We start from the raw sequence: 17,257 nt of genomic DNA, 5'->3' as shown, positions 1-17,257 counted from the left end.
TGGGGCAGGACGCAGAGAGCTGTGGGTTGACAGCACACTACATTGAAGACCTCTCTGATGGGAACAGGCTACCCGTCCTGTTGGGGCAGGACACAGAGAGCTGTGGGTTGACAGCGCACTACATTGAAGACCTCTCTGATGGGAACAGGCTACCCGTCCTGTTGGGGCAGGACGCAGAGAGCTGTGGGTTGACAGCGCACTACATTGAAGACCTCTCTGATGGGAACAGGCTACCCGTCCTGTTGGGGCAGGACGCAGAGAGCTGTGGGTTGACAGCGCACTACATTGAAGACCTCTCTGATGAGAGTAGGCTACCCGTCCTGTTGGGGGAGGACGCAGAGAGCTGTGGGTTGACAGCACACTACATTGAAGACCTCTCTGATGGGAACAGGCTACCCGTCCTGTTGGGGCAGGACACAGAGAGCTGTGGGTTGACAGCGCACTACATTGAAGACCTCTCTGATGAGAGTAGGCTACCCGTCCTGTTGGGGGAGGACGCAGAGAGCTGTGGGTTGACAGCGCACTACATTGCTGCCTGCCATAAGATGAGGGACAGTGTCCTCTATGCTTATTGTTATTGTTCAATGTTTGGTTATTTTGACCCTTGGTTATTGTATTTACTGTTGTCACGCCGATAATATTGATTATTATGATTAATTATGTTAATATTGTAAATCTCCAAAGTAAGCTTTGGCAATATGTATATTGTTACGTCATGCTAATAAATCAAATTAAGAGAGAAAGAGAGAGACAGAAAGAGAGAGAAAGAGAGAAACAGAAAGAGACAGAAAGAGAGAGAAAGAGAGAAACAGAAAGAGACAGAGAGAGAACGAGAGAGAGCGAGAGACAGAGAGAGAGAGCTGACAGGCAGGAAGTGTCATACCTCTCGGTCAGGCTGAACTTCCTGTTGATTTGTGTTTGTTCCCGCGGTAACGGCTGGGATGGGACAGGATACTTCTGTGGAACACATTCATTCACACTCATTAAGTACTTTGAAAAGCTCTAAACGTGATGATTAGAAGTCTCCTTTAAGGTTTGACACAATAGAACACATCAAAAACAAAGCAGGGGAGGAGGTCTATGGCCAAAAGAGGAGGAGAGCAACTATTTCATCCAGACTACAGAGGAGGAGAGCAGCTATTTCATTCAGACTATAGAGGAGGAGAGCAGCTATTTCATTCAGACTATAGAGGAGGAGAGCAGCTATTTCATTCAGACTATAGAGGAGGAGAGCAGCTATTTCATTCAGACTATAGAGGAGGAGAGCAGCTATTTCATTCAGACTATAGAGGAGAGCAGCTATTTCATTCAGACTATAGAGGAGAGCAGCTATTTCATTCAGACTATAGAGGAGGAGAGCAGCTATTTCATTCAGACTATAGAGGAGGAGAGCAGCTATTTCATCCAGACTATAGAGGAGAGCAGCTATTTCATCCAGACTATAGAGGAGAGCAGCTATTTCATCCAGACTACAGAGGAGAGCAGCTATTTCATTCAGACTATAGAGGAGAGCAGCTATTTCATTCAGACTATAGAGGAGGAGAGCAGCTATTTCACTCAGACTATAGAGGAGAGCAGCTATTTCATCCAGACTATAGAGGAGGAGAGCAGCTATTTCATCCAGACTATAGAGGAGGAGAGCAGCTATTTCATCCAGACTATAGAGGAGGAGAGCAGCTATTTCATCCAGACTATAGAGGAGGAGAGCAGCTATTTCATCCAGACTATAGAGGAGGAGAGCAGCTATTTCATCCAGACTATAGAGGAGGAGAGCAGCTATTTCATTCAGACTATAGAGGAGAGCAGCTATTTCATCCAGACTATAGAGGAGGAGAGCAGCTATTTCATCCAGACTATAGAGGAGGAGAGCAGCTATTTCATCCAGACTATAGAGGAGGAGAGCAGCTATTTCATCCAGACTATAGAGGAGGAGAGCAGCTATTTCATCCAGACTATAGAGGAGGAGAGCAGCTATTTCATCCAGACTATAGAGGAGGAGAGCAGCTATTTCATCCAGACTATAGAGGAGGAGAGCAGCTATTTCATCCAGACTATAGAGGAGGAGAGCAGCTATTTCATCCAGACTATAGAGGAGAGCAGCTATTTCATCCAGACTATAGAGGAGAGCAGCTATTTCATCCAGACTATAGAGGAGGAGAGCAGCTATTTCATCCAGACTATAGAGGAGAGCAGCTATTTCATCCAGACTACAGAGGAGGAGAGCAGCTATTTCATCCAGACTATAGAGGAGGAGAGCAGCTATTTCATCCAGACTATAGAGGAGGAGAGCAGCTATTTCATTCAGACTATAGAGGAGGAGAGCAGCTATTTCATCCAGACTATAGAGGAGGAGAGCAGCTATTTCATCCAGACTATAGAGGAGGAGAGCAGCTATTTCATTCAGACTATAGAGGAGGAGAGCAGCTATTTCATCCAGACTATAGAGGAGGAGAGCAGCTATTTCATCCAGACTATAGAGGAGGAGAGCACCTATTTCATTCAGACTATAGAGGAGGAGAGCAGCTATTTCATCCAGACTACAGAGGAGGAGAGCAGCTATTTCATTCAGACTATAGAGGAGGAGAGCAGCTATTTCATTCAGACTATAGAGGAGAGCAGCTATTTCATCCAGACTATAGAGGAGGAGAGCAGCTATTTCATTCAGACTATAGAGGAGGAGAGCAGCTATTTCATTCAGACTATAGAGGAGGAGAGCAGCTATTTCATCCAGACTACAGAGGAGGAGAGCAGCTATTTCATTCAGACTATAGAGGAGGAGAGCATCTATTTCATTCAGACTATAGAGGAGAGCAGCTATTTCATCCAGACTATAGAGGAGGAGAGCAGCTATTTCATCCAGACTATAGAGGAGGAGAGCAGCTATTTCATCCAGACTATAGAGGAGGAGAGCAGCTATTTCATCCAGACTATAGAGGAGAGCAGCTATTTCATTCAGACTATAGAGGAGAGCAGCTATTTCATCCAGACTACAGAGGAGGAGAGCAGCTATTTCATTCAGACTACAGAGGAGGAGAGCATCTATTTCATTCAGACTATAGAGGAGAGCAGCTATTTCATCCAGACTATAGAGGAGGAGAGCAGCTATTTCATCCAGACTATAGAGGAGGAGAGCAGCTATTTCATCCAGACTATAGAGGAGGAGAGCAGCTATTTCATCCAGACTATAGAGGAGGAGAGCAGCTATTTCATCCAGACTATAGAGGAGGAGAGCAGCTATTTCATCCAGACTATAGAGGAGGAGAGCAGCTATTTCATCCAGACTATAGAGGAGGAGAGCAGCTATTTCATCCAGACTATAGAGGAGGAGAGCAGCTATTTCATCCAGACTATAGAGGAGAGCAGCTATTTCATCCAGACTATAGAGGAGGAGAGCAGCTATTTCATTCAGACTATAGAGGAGGAGAGCAGCTATTTCATTCAGACTATAGAGGAGAGCAGCTATTTCACTCAGACTATAGAGGAGAGCAGCTATTTCATCCAGACTATAGAGGAGAGCAGCTATTTCATCCAGACTATAGAGGAGGAGAGCAGCTATTTCATCCAGACTATAGAGGAGATGATATGTTATAAAGGGTTTCTTAATATCTTCTGAAAAACTCAGTTTGGGGGACAGATTAATAATGAATAATAAAAGGCTTGTAGATTCAGTTCCCATCTCAAAGACTGGAATCAGTTGATAAAATAAATTTTAAAAAACAGTGTGTGTGTGTCTTTATATCCTCATGTATCACCCAAGGCTAAGCAATCTACAACACATTACATCCTCATTCACATCTGGATCCATTTAATAGTGTTGGGCATCTTCAAAAACTGTAGAAGATACTGTCTATGTTCTCTATAACAGTAGCCTATACTTGCCTCTGTTGGTGTGTAGCCATAGGGTAGGTACCCCTGATGTGGAGCCTGGTTGTCCTGGAGGAGAGGGGTTTTGACAGGTTGGAAGGCTGAATGAGGGGCCTCTATCTGGGCTTGGAGATGGGGGCAGGAGTGGGGCTGGTTCTTCTGGTATGCCTGGGGCTGAGTCCGAGTGTTGTAGAGGTCCCGAGCTGTACTGAGTGACTCTCTCTCCCTCTCTCCTTGTCTCTCTATCTCCCTCTCACATTCCCTCGCCAGCTCAATCTCCTTCTCTCGTTCTCTCTCCCTCTCTCTCAGTCTAGCCTTCTCTTCGCATAGTCTCTGCTCCTCTCTCTCCCGCTCTCTCTCCCTTTCAAGCGCCATCTCCCTCTCTCTTGCTCTGTCCTCCCTTTTCTTCGCTCTTTCCCACTCCCTCTCCTGTTCTCTCTCCCTCTCCTTCTCCCTCTCCTTTTCTCTCTCCCTCTCCTTCTCTCTCTCCTGTTCTCTCTCCCTCTCCTTCTCCATCTCCTGTTCTCTCTCCCTCTCCTTCTCCCTCTCCTTTTCTCTCTCCCTCTCCTTCTCTCTCTCCCTCTCTTTCGCTCTCTCCCCCTCCTTTTCTCTCTCCCCCTCCTTGTCTCTATCCCTGTTACTGCAAATCAATTGTCTCTGGGTCTCCATGGTTGTAATCGATAGGGGACTTTCCTTCTGGATTCCCCCCTGGTACGAGTACCTCCGCTGGGCTTTTCCCTGTCCGTAGCCCCCTCCCTGATTATCCAGCGTGGCTGGATGAGGCTGCCTCCCGTGTCTATCTGGCCTCTGTCTTCGACTCGTCAGGCCTGGCAGATTCCACACAGACATACTCCTACTGGTCTCCTCAAAGAACTTACAACGATCCGCGAAAGGAAGAACATCACACTCCTCCGTACGAGAAGAACGAGTGATGGTGGAGGAAGAGGAGGAGGTTGCTCTTCCTCGTCCTGATAACCCCAGGGCCCCTGTAACCCTCTCGCCCTGACGGTCGGTGTCCATTTCCAGTTGGAGATGGTGTTCGGGCGTCCACCTCCATTGGCGAGCCATACCAGCTGGATCTTGCTCCTCCACCACCTGGGTTCCCACATCGCAGCTGAGCATGGCTGGAACCAACCTCTGGGTGGTCCTGGATGGGTCTGACGCTTGGTCTTGGTCCTCTGGTGGTTCAGGATCTTCATCCCTGGGGGGTTGCAGAGCTGAAACTGGGGTTGGGGACAGCTGGTGGAGCTGGGGTGTGGAAGTAGAGGCCAGTAGACTTCCAGGGGCTGGAGCTGATCGGCTGTCATCAGACGAGGTGTACCTGCCTTGGGAGCACCTTTCCTGGGAGCACCTTTCCTTGAGATCGTCAGCCTCTTCCCTCTGGAGGTCCTCCAGGTCAGGACCCTCTTCTTCCTCGACCGTCTCCCCGCCGTAGAGCAACCCTCCTGGGCCTTTGCTCTTCGACAGCTGAGCTTTCTTGCGCTGGATCTCATTTCGGAGGTTCGTGGCGAAGCGTTCGCTGCGGCGGCGTGACCGGGATGAACGGTGACTCCTGGGTTTCTTCATCAGCACCTCTCCATCATCATCATCCTCTCTTTCTCCTCTTATTTCGTCTCTTCCTCCTCTTCTCAGATTTTCCTCAAGTAGGCTATCCACACTTGCTGCAGCACTGAGAGGCCCAAAGTCTGTCTTCCGTACCCGCTCAGAGCTCACTCCTCCCTGGTTACAGCCTCCAGAAGGCTTCTCTGACCCTGGTACACTCAATGACCTAGCCCAAGGGTGTTGGAGCTGGATGGGAGAGAGGAGAGTAGCAGCAGCCCCCCCTACCACCAATCCCATCTCCCCATCGATGTCCACCAATCCTGGGGAAGAGCAGCGACTCCCTCCTCCTCCAACACCCTCTCCCCATTTCCCCTGGTTCTGCTGGAGTTGGACAGGGGCGTTGTTACTCCCTAGATCCTCAGATAGGTTCTCTCTGGTGGGGTGAAAGGGGGAATGAGACCACTGGGAGCTGGAGGGGGAGGCGGAGCTACGGTCTGAAGGGTCTGAGGGGTCGCTGGAGAACTCTAGGAGACGTAGCTGGGACAAGAGTTTCTCAGGGGCGCTGTGTCTGTAGAGACCTAATGAGGAGTGCTTGTTCTGGGGGAGGAGGTGGCTGGGCTCCCCTAAGGGTTCTGGATCTATGGAGGTGTCAGGAGGGCCGGAGCTTGAGATGGGAGAAGTGGAGCTTATCTCTGGGGCAGGGAGTAGGGGGGAAAGGGGGTCTGGGTGGCTATTCTGGATCACTGAGTTGCTGTCCTTACGGGAACTTTTTTTCTTGGAGATAAGGGTGTAGTACTGCTCTAATGAATCACCTTTGAAATTCCCAACCCTGTTTCCATTTCTGTTTCCCTCAGTCTTTGATGTCTCACTAGTAGCAGGATAGCTGTTGTTGCTCAGAACGCCCGGAATGTTCAGAAGATCGTCGTCATCGTCTTCGGCATGGCAATGGGAGAGGCTGGGAATTCCGACGGGGTCAGGGATGCATCGTTGTACTTTGACATCTGTGACCCCTGAGCAACCCCGGGTGGCCCTGAAACTGTCCTTCCTGGTCGGTGGCTGGGGGGGACTCGAAACCTCCCTTTCCCCTTCTCCTCCACCCATCTCCTCTTTTCCCTTCCTCCTCTCATCCTCATAACAGTATGAAGATGGTCTCTCCTTCACTTCTGGCCGCCTCACTCTGGGTCTGGTCAGCGACCCAGACTTTAGTAAGGCAGAGGTCCTGGTCTCATCTTGGGGCTCGCCTGACTCCCTCCCCAGGGACGGTGCATCGCCGCAGGCATACCCCTGGCTGGTGGGCCCCCCTGGCCCCAGGCTCTGGAGGATATTGTCCATGGAGCAGGCTTCACCAGGCCTCAGTGAGACAGTATAGTCAGACGTATTAGAACTAGCTGAAAAAGAACTATAGGCAGAGTCTCTCTTGTTGTTGAAGATGACAGGGTCGACAGGGGAATTCTGGGAATCGTAGTCTCTCTTGTTGTTGAAGATGACAGGGTCCACTGGGGAATTCTGAGAATCGTAGTCTCTCTTGTTGTTAAAGATGGCAGGGTCCACTATGGAATTCTGGGAATTGTAGTCTCTCTTGTTGTTGAAGATGCCGGGGTCAACAGGGGAATTGTAGTCCCTCTTGTTGTTGAAGATGGCAGGGTCCACTGGTGAATTCTGGGAATCGTAGTACACTTGGCTGCTAGGAGGCTCCAGGCTCTCCATGCTACCTAAAACAAGGATCATAATGTAAATCCGATGTTAAACATTATCCTCTATTATTGTAAACGCATGTGTGGTTAGATTGTGTTCAAATCAAATCAAACCTAAAGAACTGCTGTGGTCTGTGGAGTAGTGTCTGGAGAGCTGATTCCACTGGATAGGCAGATCACTGTGGAGAGGGACGGGGAGAGAGAGGTGGAGAGAGGGGGAGAGAGAGGTGGAGAGAGGGGGAGAGGGAGCAAGGGAGGGTAGGGGAGGGGTAGAGAGGGAGGAATGTTACCCTCTAAACCTGGTCTCTTTGAAATAGAATCCTAGTTGCACTAAATCTTCCAGTGAGTTTTATCTGCCTTACTGTATTCCACACATGGTTAATCTGCCTTACTGTATTCCACACATGGTTAATCTGCTTTACTGTATTCCACACATGGTTAATCTGCTTTACTGTATTCCACACATGGTTAATCTGCTTTACTGTATTCCACACATGGTTAATCTGCTTTACTGGATTCCACACATGGTTATTCTGTTTTACTGTATTCCACACATGGTTGGTCTGCCTTACTGTATTCCACACATGGTTAATCTGCCTTACTGTATTCCACACATGGTTAATCTGCTTTACTGTATTCCACACATGGTTAATCTGCTTTACTGTATTCCACACATGGTTAATCTGCTTTACTGTATTCCACACATGGTTAATCTGCTTTACTGGATTCCACACATGGTTATTCTGTTTTACTGTATTCCACACATGGTTGGTCTGCCTTACTGTATTCCACACATGGTTAATCTGCCTTACTGTATTCCACACATGGTTAATCTGCTTTACTGTATTCCACACATGGTTGGTCTGCCTTACTGTATTCCACACATGGTTAATCTGCCTTACTGTATTCCACACATGGTTGATCTGCCTTACCGTATTCCACACATGGTTGGTCTGCCTTACTGTATTCCACACATGGTTTTAAACATTTTAAGGTTGGAAAAGAAGGAAGAGAAGATTTGAATGGTAGCCTCTTTAAGCAGTCAGGGATTTCTGCTGCGTCGCGGTAGAGAGAGACAGGAAATGAGGTGGTAACCAGGGGAAATGACATCCCCTCCCTCATGAACACTACATCAGGGAATGATGAGGAACATGACAGGAATACCAACTCTGAATCAGAGTGGACACACAAACAGCCGCACTGTATACACACAGACACACACACACACACACACACACACACACACACACACACACACACACACACACACACACACACACACACACACACACACACACACACACACACACACACACACACACACACACACACACACACACACGCATACACACACAGACACGGACACACACACAGACACACGCATACACACACAGACACACAGACACACACACACACGCACGCACACACAGACACACACACACACACACACACACACACACTTAATGCCATCACCTAAGAGGAGTCTGTGAGAAAGTCAATAATATAGAGTCTACATAAGAGGGCGTTCTGGAACTTTTGTCAGAACGTACGAAAGGAAGACACACACAGGCATTCCATTTATTAACAGTCTTCCTCTCTTTGTCCACATGTTCTGGGAGTCACCGTGTCCTGTTATGCGAAGAGAATGTGTCTGATCAGCTGTTGCAGTGTGGGGGGAGGGGGGGGGGGCGGGGGCAAGGACAGGCCTGAACAACTTTTGGAATTGCAGCACCAAGCGACTACAGCTTTATGTAAGCTCCAGACCATCTATTATGCCAGTTAAAAGCATTAGCTGTGTGTGTGTGTGTCTGTGTGTGTGTGTCTGTGTGTGTGTGTGTAAGCATTAGCTGTGTGTGTGTGGGGGTGTTAGCATTAGCTGTGTGTGTGTGTGTGTGTGTTAGCATTGGCTGTGTGTGTGTGGGGGTGTGTGTGTGTGTGTGTGTGTGTGTGTGTGTGTGTGTGTTAGCATTGGTGTGTGTGTGTGTGTGTGTGTGTGTGTGTGTGTGTGTGTGTGTGTGTGTGTGTGTGTGTGTGTGTGTGTGTGTGTGTGTGTGTGTGTGTGTGTGTGTGTGTGTGTGTGTGTGTTCACAGCCCAGGACAGCCCAGGACAGCTCAGGACAGCCCAGGACAGCTCAGGACAGCTCAGGACAGCCCAGGACAGCTCAGGACAGCCCAGGACAGCCCAGGACAGCCCAGTACAGCTCAGGACAGCCCAGGACAGCCCAGTACAGCTCAGGACAGCCCAGTACAGCCCAGGACAGCCCATGACAGCCCAGGACAGCTCAGGACAGCCCAGGACAGCCTAGGACAGCTCAGGACAGTTCGCCTCGGTCAGGCTCAGTAATGTGATCAGCCATTTTGATCGTCTGGATAATCAGCCAGTGAGTAATGTCTGAATCAACGTCTGTCTGAAAAGTATGGCTGGGTGCCATTAGGGTATTTTCAGAAAAAGTAGTGCACTATGTAGGGAATAGGGTGCCGTTAGGGTAGCACATTATTCCCTACATAGTGCACTACTTTGGACCAAGGGAATAGACAGAAGTCTTTGGAGGTCCTTTAAGTCAATGATCAGGCAGAGAGGAATGTGTGAATCAATGCCTGTCTGAAAACAGCCTTCTATTATCCTGGCTGCTATTCGCTTTAGAACACAATGGAGGTTATGAAGCTGTCAGACGAATGTTTGGCAAATTCCCCTGATCTCGTCCGTCCGTCCGTCCGCCCGCCCGACTGCCTGCCTGCCTGCCCGTCCGTCCGTCCGTCCGTCCGTCCGTCCGTCCGTCCGTCCGTCCGTCCGTCCGTCCGTCCGTCCGTCTGTCTCTGTGTCTGTCTGTTAATCTTTGGAAACGCGTCACAGAAACAAAATTCCCCTGGTCTGGCCTACCCAACAATACACTCCCACAAGACTGTGTGTACCCAAACTCCCTTATACACACAGCACAGATAGGCACGTGCACCCACAACAACACAGTCCTGTCCAGTAATAGCTGTTTAAAGGATTGTAGCGTTTAATGGGACACATTTCTGCTTAATGAATATCTGTCTGCATACATCTACAGTAGACACCTGTTGTACTCAGTATGTACAGATGTGTGTGTGTGTGTACATGTCTGTCTGGATTATACCTGGTGTCTGCTGTCGAGTGCCAGGGTAGTGTGTAGGGCCCAGGGTGGAGCTGCATGGCAGAGGGGGGGGCAGGGCGGGGAGGAGGGGGAGGGTGTCGGCGGGGGGGAGGGGAGAGGGGTAGAACTGGGGGGGGACTCTGATGATGACAGCCTGGTCAGATGCCAGGAGTGAGGCCTGATCACAGGTATACTGCGTCTGGAGAGAGAGAGAAAGACAGAGAAACAGAGAGACAGAGAGACAGAGAACACACACTGGTGAGGGAGAGTGTATAATAATAATGATTATTATAATACACACAGACAGTATGTACAAAATAATCATCATCATATAAAAAGAATAAGGATAATAATAATGATTATCATCATCATCATCATAATAATAATATTAATGATTATTATTATAATAATAATGATTATTAATAATAATTATAATGATAATAATAATAATAACAATGATAATAATAATAATAATGATAATAATAATGATAATAATAATCATGATAATGATGATGATAATAATAATAATGATAATAATAATAATAATAATAATAATAATCATTATAATGATAATGATGGTGATAATAATAATAATAATCATGATAATGATAAAAAAATAATGATAATAATAATGATAATAATAATCATGATAATGATACTGATGATGATAATGATAATAATAATCATGATAATGATACAAATAATGATACAAATAATGATAATAATAATGATAATAATAATGATTAGAATATTAATAATAATAATCATAATGATATTGATCATCATCATCATCATCATCATCATCATAATAATCACAATCATAATAATCCCTGGAGTGTAGTAGACTATATACACTGCTCAAAAAAATAACGGGAACACTTAAACAACACAATGTAACTCCAAGTCAATCACACTTCTGTGAAATCAAACTGTCCACTTAGGAAGCAACACTGATTGACAATAAATTGCACATGCTGTTGTGCAAATGGAATAGACAACAGGTGGAAATTATAGGCAATTAGCAAGACACCCCCAATAAAGAAGTGGTTCTGCAGGTGGTGACCACAGTTCCTATGCTTCCTGGCTGATGTTTTGGTCACTTTTGAATGCTGGCGGTGCTTTCACTCTAGTGGTAGCATGAGATGGAGTCTACAACCTACACAAGTGGCTCAGGTAGTGCAGCTCATCCAGCATGGGACATCAATGCGAGCTGTGGCAAGAAGGTTTGCTGTGTCTGTCAGCGTAGTGTCCAGAGCATGGAGGCGCTACCAGGAGACAGGCCAGTACATCAGGAGACGTGGAGGAGGCCGTAGGAGGGCAACAACCCAGCAGCAGGACCGCTACCTCCGCCTTTGTGCAAGGAGGAGCAGAAGGAGCACTGCCAGAGCCCTGCAAAATGACTTCCAGCAAGCCACAAATGTGCATGTGTCTGCTCAAACGGTCAGAAACAGACTCCATGAGGGTGGTATGAGGGCCCGATGTCCACAGGTGGGGGTTGTGCTTACAGCCCAACACCGTGCAGGACGTTTGGCATTTGCCAGAGAACACCAAGATTGGCTAATTCGCATTTCTTTGAGGGGCCGCACGGCCCTCCATGTGCTCGCCAGAGGTAGCCTGACTGCCATTAGTTACCAAGATGAGATCCTCAGACCCCTTGTGAGACCATATGCTGGTGCGGTTGGCCCTGGGCTCCTCCTAATGCAAGACAATGCTAGACCTCATGTGTCTGGAGTGTGTCAGCAGTTCCTGCAAGAGGAAGGCATTGATGCTATGGACTAGCCCGCCCGTTCCCCAGACCTGAATCCAATTGAGCACATCTGGGACATCATGTCTTGCTCCATCCACCAACGCCACGTTGCACCACAGACTGTCCAGGAGTTGGCGGATGCTTTAGTCCAGGTCTGGGAGGAGATCCCTCAGGAGACCATCCGCCACCTCATCAGGAGCATGCCCAGGCGTTGTAGGGAGGTCATACAGCCACGTGGAGGCCACACACACTACTGAGCCTCATTTTGACTTGTTTTAAGGACATTACATCAAAGTTGGATCAGCCTGTATTGTGGTTTTCCACTTTAATTTTGAGTGTGACTCCAAATCCAGACCTTCATGGGTTGATACATTTGATTTCCATTGATAATTTTTGTGTGATTTTGTTGGCAGCACATTCGACTATGTAAAGAAAAACGTATTTAATAAGAATATTTCATTCATTCAGATCTAGGATGTGTTATTTTAGTGTTCCCTTTATTATTTTTTTGAGCAGTGTATATAAAGCCCTGCCCAGCCGGCCCATGTGTTTCACGTGCACAGTGTTTCACGTGCACAGTGTTTCACGTGCCCATGTGTTTCACGTGCACAGTGTTTCACGTGCCCATGTGTTTCACGTGCACAGTCACGTGCACAGTGTTTCACGTGCACACTAGGTAGGAGCCTGGAACAAACATCACTGAGTTCCCGGGAGGTTCCCGCTCATGAATAGCCCATTATTATTTCTGCTATTAATAACTTCAGAATAACCTCCCGGAAAAAATTGCAAACGTTCTCCTCTCAGGAGAGAGAGTGCCGACCGGTGGTGAAAAGACACTAAAACACAGAATTCTGGGAATATGTCAGAGGAGGAAGAACCCTGACAGAGGAAGAATGTGGGACCTGGCAAGGACAGAAGTCACAACACTTTGGGAATAATTATCTTAATGTCCAATATAATTGAAAGCCATTCTTAAAGTAAACACAGTAGTTCCTAAAAATGTTCATTTTGGATTTCTCTCAGGATGGTTGTGTGTGTGTGCGTGCCAGGATGGTTGTGTGTGTGTGCGTGCCAGGATGGTTGTGTGTGTGTGCGTGCCAGGATGGTTGTGTGTGTGTGCGTGCCAGGAAGGTTGTGTGTGTGTGCCTGCCAGGATGGTTGTGTGTGTGTGCGTGCCAGGAAGGTTGTGTGTGTGTGAGCGCCAGGATGGTTGTGTGTGTGTGAGCGCCAGGATGGTTGTGTGTGTGTGCGTGCCAGGAAGGTTGTGTGTGTGTGCGTGCCAGGATGGTTGTGTGTGTGTGCGTGCCAGGATGGTTGTGTGTGTGTGAGCGCCAGGATGGTTGTGTGTGTGTGCGTGCCAGGATGGTTGTGTGTGTGTGCGTGCCAGGATGGTTGTGTGTGTGTGCGTGCCAGGAAGGTTGTGAGTGTGTGCGTGCCAGGATGGTTGTGTGTGTGTGCGTGCCAGGAAGGTTGTGAGTGTGTGCGTGCCAGGATGGTTGTGTGTGTGTGCGTGCCAGGATGGTTGTGTGTGTGTGTGCGTGCCAGGATGGTTGTGTGTGTGTGCGTGCCAGGATGGTTGTGTGTGTGTGTGCGTGCCAGGATGGTTGTGTGTGTGTGCGTGCCAGGATGGTTGTGTGTGTGTGTGCGTGCCAGGATGGTTGTGTGTGTGTGCGTGCCAGGATGGTTGTGTGTGTGTGCGTGCCAGGATGGTTGTGTGTGTGTGTGCGTGCCAGGATGGTTGTGTGTGTGTGCGTGCCAGGATGGTTGTGTGTGTGTGTGTGCGTGCCAGGATGGTTGTGTGTGTGTGCGTGCCAGGATGGTTGTGTGTGTGTGTGCGTGCCAGGATGGTTGTGTGTGTGTGAGCGCCAGGATGGTTGTGTGTGTGTGCGTGCCAGGATGGTTGTGTGTGTGTGCGTGCCAGGATGGTTGTGTGTGTGAGTGTGCCAGGATGGTTGTGTGTGTGTGCGTGCCAGGATGGTTGTGTGTGTGTGCGTGCCAGGATGGTTGTGTGTGTGTGCGTGCCAGGAAGGTTGTGTGTGTGTGCGTGCCAGGATGGTTGTGTGTGTGTGCGTGCCAGGATGGTTGTGTGTGTGTGTGCGCCAGGATGGTTGTGTGTGTGTGCGTGCCAGGATGGTTGTGTGTGTGTGCGTGCCAGGATGGTTGTGTGTGTGTGCGTGCCAGGATGGTTGTGTGTGTGTGTGCGCCAGGATGATTGCCCCTTCCCTGAAAATGTCCCTCAGAGTCAGAACAGGAACCCTTGGGAATGGTTCCGGAATTATGGAAAGAGATTCTGGAAGTTCCCAGACCGTATAGAACAAACACTATTATTTTCTATTCCAGGACTAACAATGGATCCAAGATTAGTTTTTTTCCCAGGACTGTTAAAGGAGCCCAGATTAGGTCTGGAATGATTGAAGAAGTTAATACAGAAAGGAATTAGGAAAAAATAGCTATTTTTAGATGTAGGGTTTTTGAAATGAGCTTTTTAGACTAAATCTGTGTCTGGGAAACTGGCCTATACTGGATTTAGAGATATACTGTACTTAGAATGTGATCTGTTAAACTACAGTTGTGAAACAAACACAAAGTAATACATGAACAAAAATCCTTTACAAATCTGTCAACTGAGGAAGAGAGAGATGTCTGGCTACTGAGGAAGAGAGAGATATCTGTCAACTGAGGAAGAGAGTGATGTCTGGCTACTGAGGAAGAGAGAGATATCTGTCAACTGAGGAAGAGAGAGATGTCTGGCTACTGAGGAAGAGAGAGATGTCTGGCTACTGAGGAAGAGAGAGATGTCTGGCTACTGAGGAAGAAAGAGATATCTGGCTACTGAGGAAGAGAGAGATGTCTGGCTACTGAGGAAGAGAGTGATGTCTGGCTACTGAGGAAGAGAGAGATGTCTGGCTACTGAGGAAGAGAGAGATGTCTGGCTACTGAGGAAGAGAGAGATGTCTGGCTACTGAGGAAGAGAGAGATGTCTGGCTACTGAGGAAGAGAGAGATGTCTGGCTACTGAGGAAGAGAGTGATGTCTGGCTACTGAGGAAGAGAGTGATGTCTGGCTACTGAGGAAGAGAGAGATGTCTGGCTACTGAGGAAGAGAGTGATGTCTGGCTACTGAGGAAGAGAGTGATGTCTGGCTACTGAGGAAGAGAGTGATGTCTGGCTACTGAGGAAGAGAGAGATGTCTGGCTACTGAGGAAGAGAGAGATGTCTGGCTACTGAGGAAGAGAGAGATGTCTGGCTACTGAGGAAGAGAGAGATGTCTGGCTACTGAGGAAGAGAGTGATGTCTGGCTACTGAGGAAGAGAGAGATGTCTGGCTACTGAGGAAGAGAGAGATGTCTGGCTACTGAGGAAGAGAGTGATGTCTGGCTACTGAGGAAGAGAGTGATGTCTGGCTACTGAGGAAGAGAGTGATGTCTGGCTACTGAGGAAGAGAGAGATGTCTGGCTACTGAGGAAGAGAGTGATGTCTGGCTACTGAGGAAGAGAGTGATGTCTGGCTACTGAGGAAGAGAGAGATGTCTGGCTACTGAGGAAGAGAGAGATGTCTGGCTACTGAGGAAGAGAGTGATGTCTGGCTACTGAGGAAGAGAGAGATGTCTGGCTACTGAGGAAGAGAGAGATGTCTGGCTACTGAGGAAGAGAGTGATGTCTGGCTACTGAGGAAGAGAGAGTGATGTCTGGCTACTGAGGAAGAGAGAGATGTCTGGCTACTGAGGAAGAGAGATGATGTCTGGCTACTGAGGAAGAGAGTGATGTCTGGCTACTGAGGAAGAGAGAGATGTCTGGCTACTGAGGAAGAGAGAGATGTCTGGCTACTGAGGAAGAGAGAGATGTCTGGCTACTGAGGAAGAGAGAGATGTCTGGCTACTGAGGAAGAGAGAGATGTCTGGCTACTGAGGAAGAAAGAGATATCTGGCTACTGAGGAAGAGAGAGATGTCTGGCTACTGAGGAAGAGAGAGATGTCTGGCTACTGAGGAAGAGAGAGATGTCTGGCTACTGAGGAAGAGAGAGATGTCTGGCTACTGAGGAAGAGAGAGATGTCTGGCTACTGAGGAAGAGAGAGATGTCTGGCTACTGAGGAAGAGAGAGATGTCTGGCTACTGAGGAAGAGAGAGATGTCTGGCTACTGAGGAAGAGAGAGATGTCTGGCTACTGAGGAAGAGAGAGATGTCTGGCTACTGAGGAAGAGAGTGATGTCTGGCTACTGAGGAAGAGAGAGATGTCTGGCTACTGAGGAAGAGAGAGATGTCTGGCTACTGAGGAAGAGAGAGATGTCTGGCTACTGAGGAAGAGAGAGATGTCTGGCTACTGAGGAAGAGAGAGATGTCTGGCTACTGAGGAAGAGAGAGATGTCTGGCTACTGAGGAAGAGAGTGATGTCTGGCTACTGAGGAAGAGAGTGATGTCTGGCTACTGAGGAAGAGAGAGACTGAGGAAGAGAGAGATGTCTGGCTACTGAGGAAGAGAGAGATGTCTGGCTACTGAGGAAGAGAGAGATGTCTGGCTACTGAGGAAGAGAGAGATGTCTGGCTACTGAGGAAGAGAGTGATGTCTGGCTACTGAGGAAGAGAGTGATGTCTGGCTACTGAGGAAGAGAGAGATGTCTGGCTACTGAGGAAGAGAGTGATGTCTGGCTACTGAGGAAGAGAGTGATGTCTGGCTACTGAGGAAGAGAGATGTCTGGCTACTGAGGAAGAGTGATGTCTGGCTACTGAGGAAGAGAGAGATGTCTGGCTACTGAGGAAGAAGAGAGATGTCTGGCTACTGAGGAAGAGAGAGATGTCTGGCTACTGAGGAAGAGAGAGATGTCTGGCTACTGAGGAAGAGAGTGATGTCTGGCTACTGAGGAAGAGAGAGATGTCTGGCTACTGAGGAGAGAGTGATGTCTGGCTACTGAGGAAGAGAGTGATGTCTGGCTACTGAGGAAGAGAGTGATGTCTGGCTACTGAGGAAGAGAGTGATGTCTGGCTACTGAGGAAGAGAGAGATGTCTGGCTACTGAGGAAGAGAGAGATGTCTGGCTACTGAGGAAGAAGAGAGTGATGTCTGGCTACTGAGGAAGAGTGATGTCTGGCTACTGATGTCTGGCTACTGAGGAAGAGAGTGATGTCTGGCTACTGAGGAAGAGAGTGATGTCTGGCTACTGAGGAAGAGAGTGATGTCTGGCTACTGAGGAAGAGAGTGATGTCTGGCTACTGAGGAAGAGAGTGATGTCTGGCTACTGAGGAAGAGAGTGATGTCTGGCTACTGAGGAAGAGAGAGATGTCTGGCTACTACTGAGGAA

At 48.2% G+C, this 17,257-nt stretch overlaps 1 protein-coding gene across 1 annotated transcript in view; it reads right to left on the bottom strand.

Annotated features, from left to right (window-relative positions):
- The window catches only part of LOC124008868 (protein Shroom4-like), a 100,916-nt gene that overhangs the window by 20,078 nt on the left and 63,581 nt on the right, over positions 1-17,257 (bottom strand). The window contains exons 3-10 of the mRNA XM_046320452.1: positions 10,223-10,418; positions 10,014-10,084; positions 7,215-7,279; positions 6,583-7,118; positions 5,615-6,462; positions 4,586-5,383; positions 3,880-4,204; positions 884-957 (exon numbers count right to left, since the gene is read on the bottom strand). Of these exons, the coding sequence (XP_046176408.1) occupies positions 884-957; positions 3,880-4,204; positions 4,586-5,383; positions 5,615-6,462; positions 6,583-7,118; positions 7,215-7,279; positions 10,014-10,084; positions 10,223-10,418 (2,913 nt within the window). The remainder of the gene's footprint in view (positions 1-883; positions 958-3,879; positions 4,205-4,585; positions 5,384-5,614; positions 6,463-6,582; positions 7,119-7,214; positions 7,280-10,013; positions 10,085-10,222; positions 10,419-17,257) is intronic.

Source organism: Oncorhynchus gorbuscha, linkage group LG21, assembly GCF_021184085.1.
Source record: "Oncorhynchus gorbuscha isolate QuinsamMale2020 ecotype Even-year linkage group LG21, OgorEven_v1.0, whole genome shotgun sequence".
Lineage (NCBI taxonomy): Eukaryota > Metazoa > Chordata > Actinopteri > Salmoniformes > Salmonidae > Oncorhynchus > Oncorhynchus gorbuscha.
The sequence above is the reverse complement of the archived record's forward strand: the minus strand, read 5'-3'. Positions and strand labels throughout refer to the sequence as shown.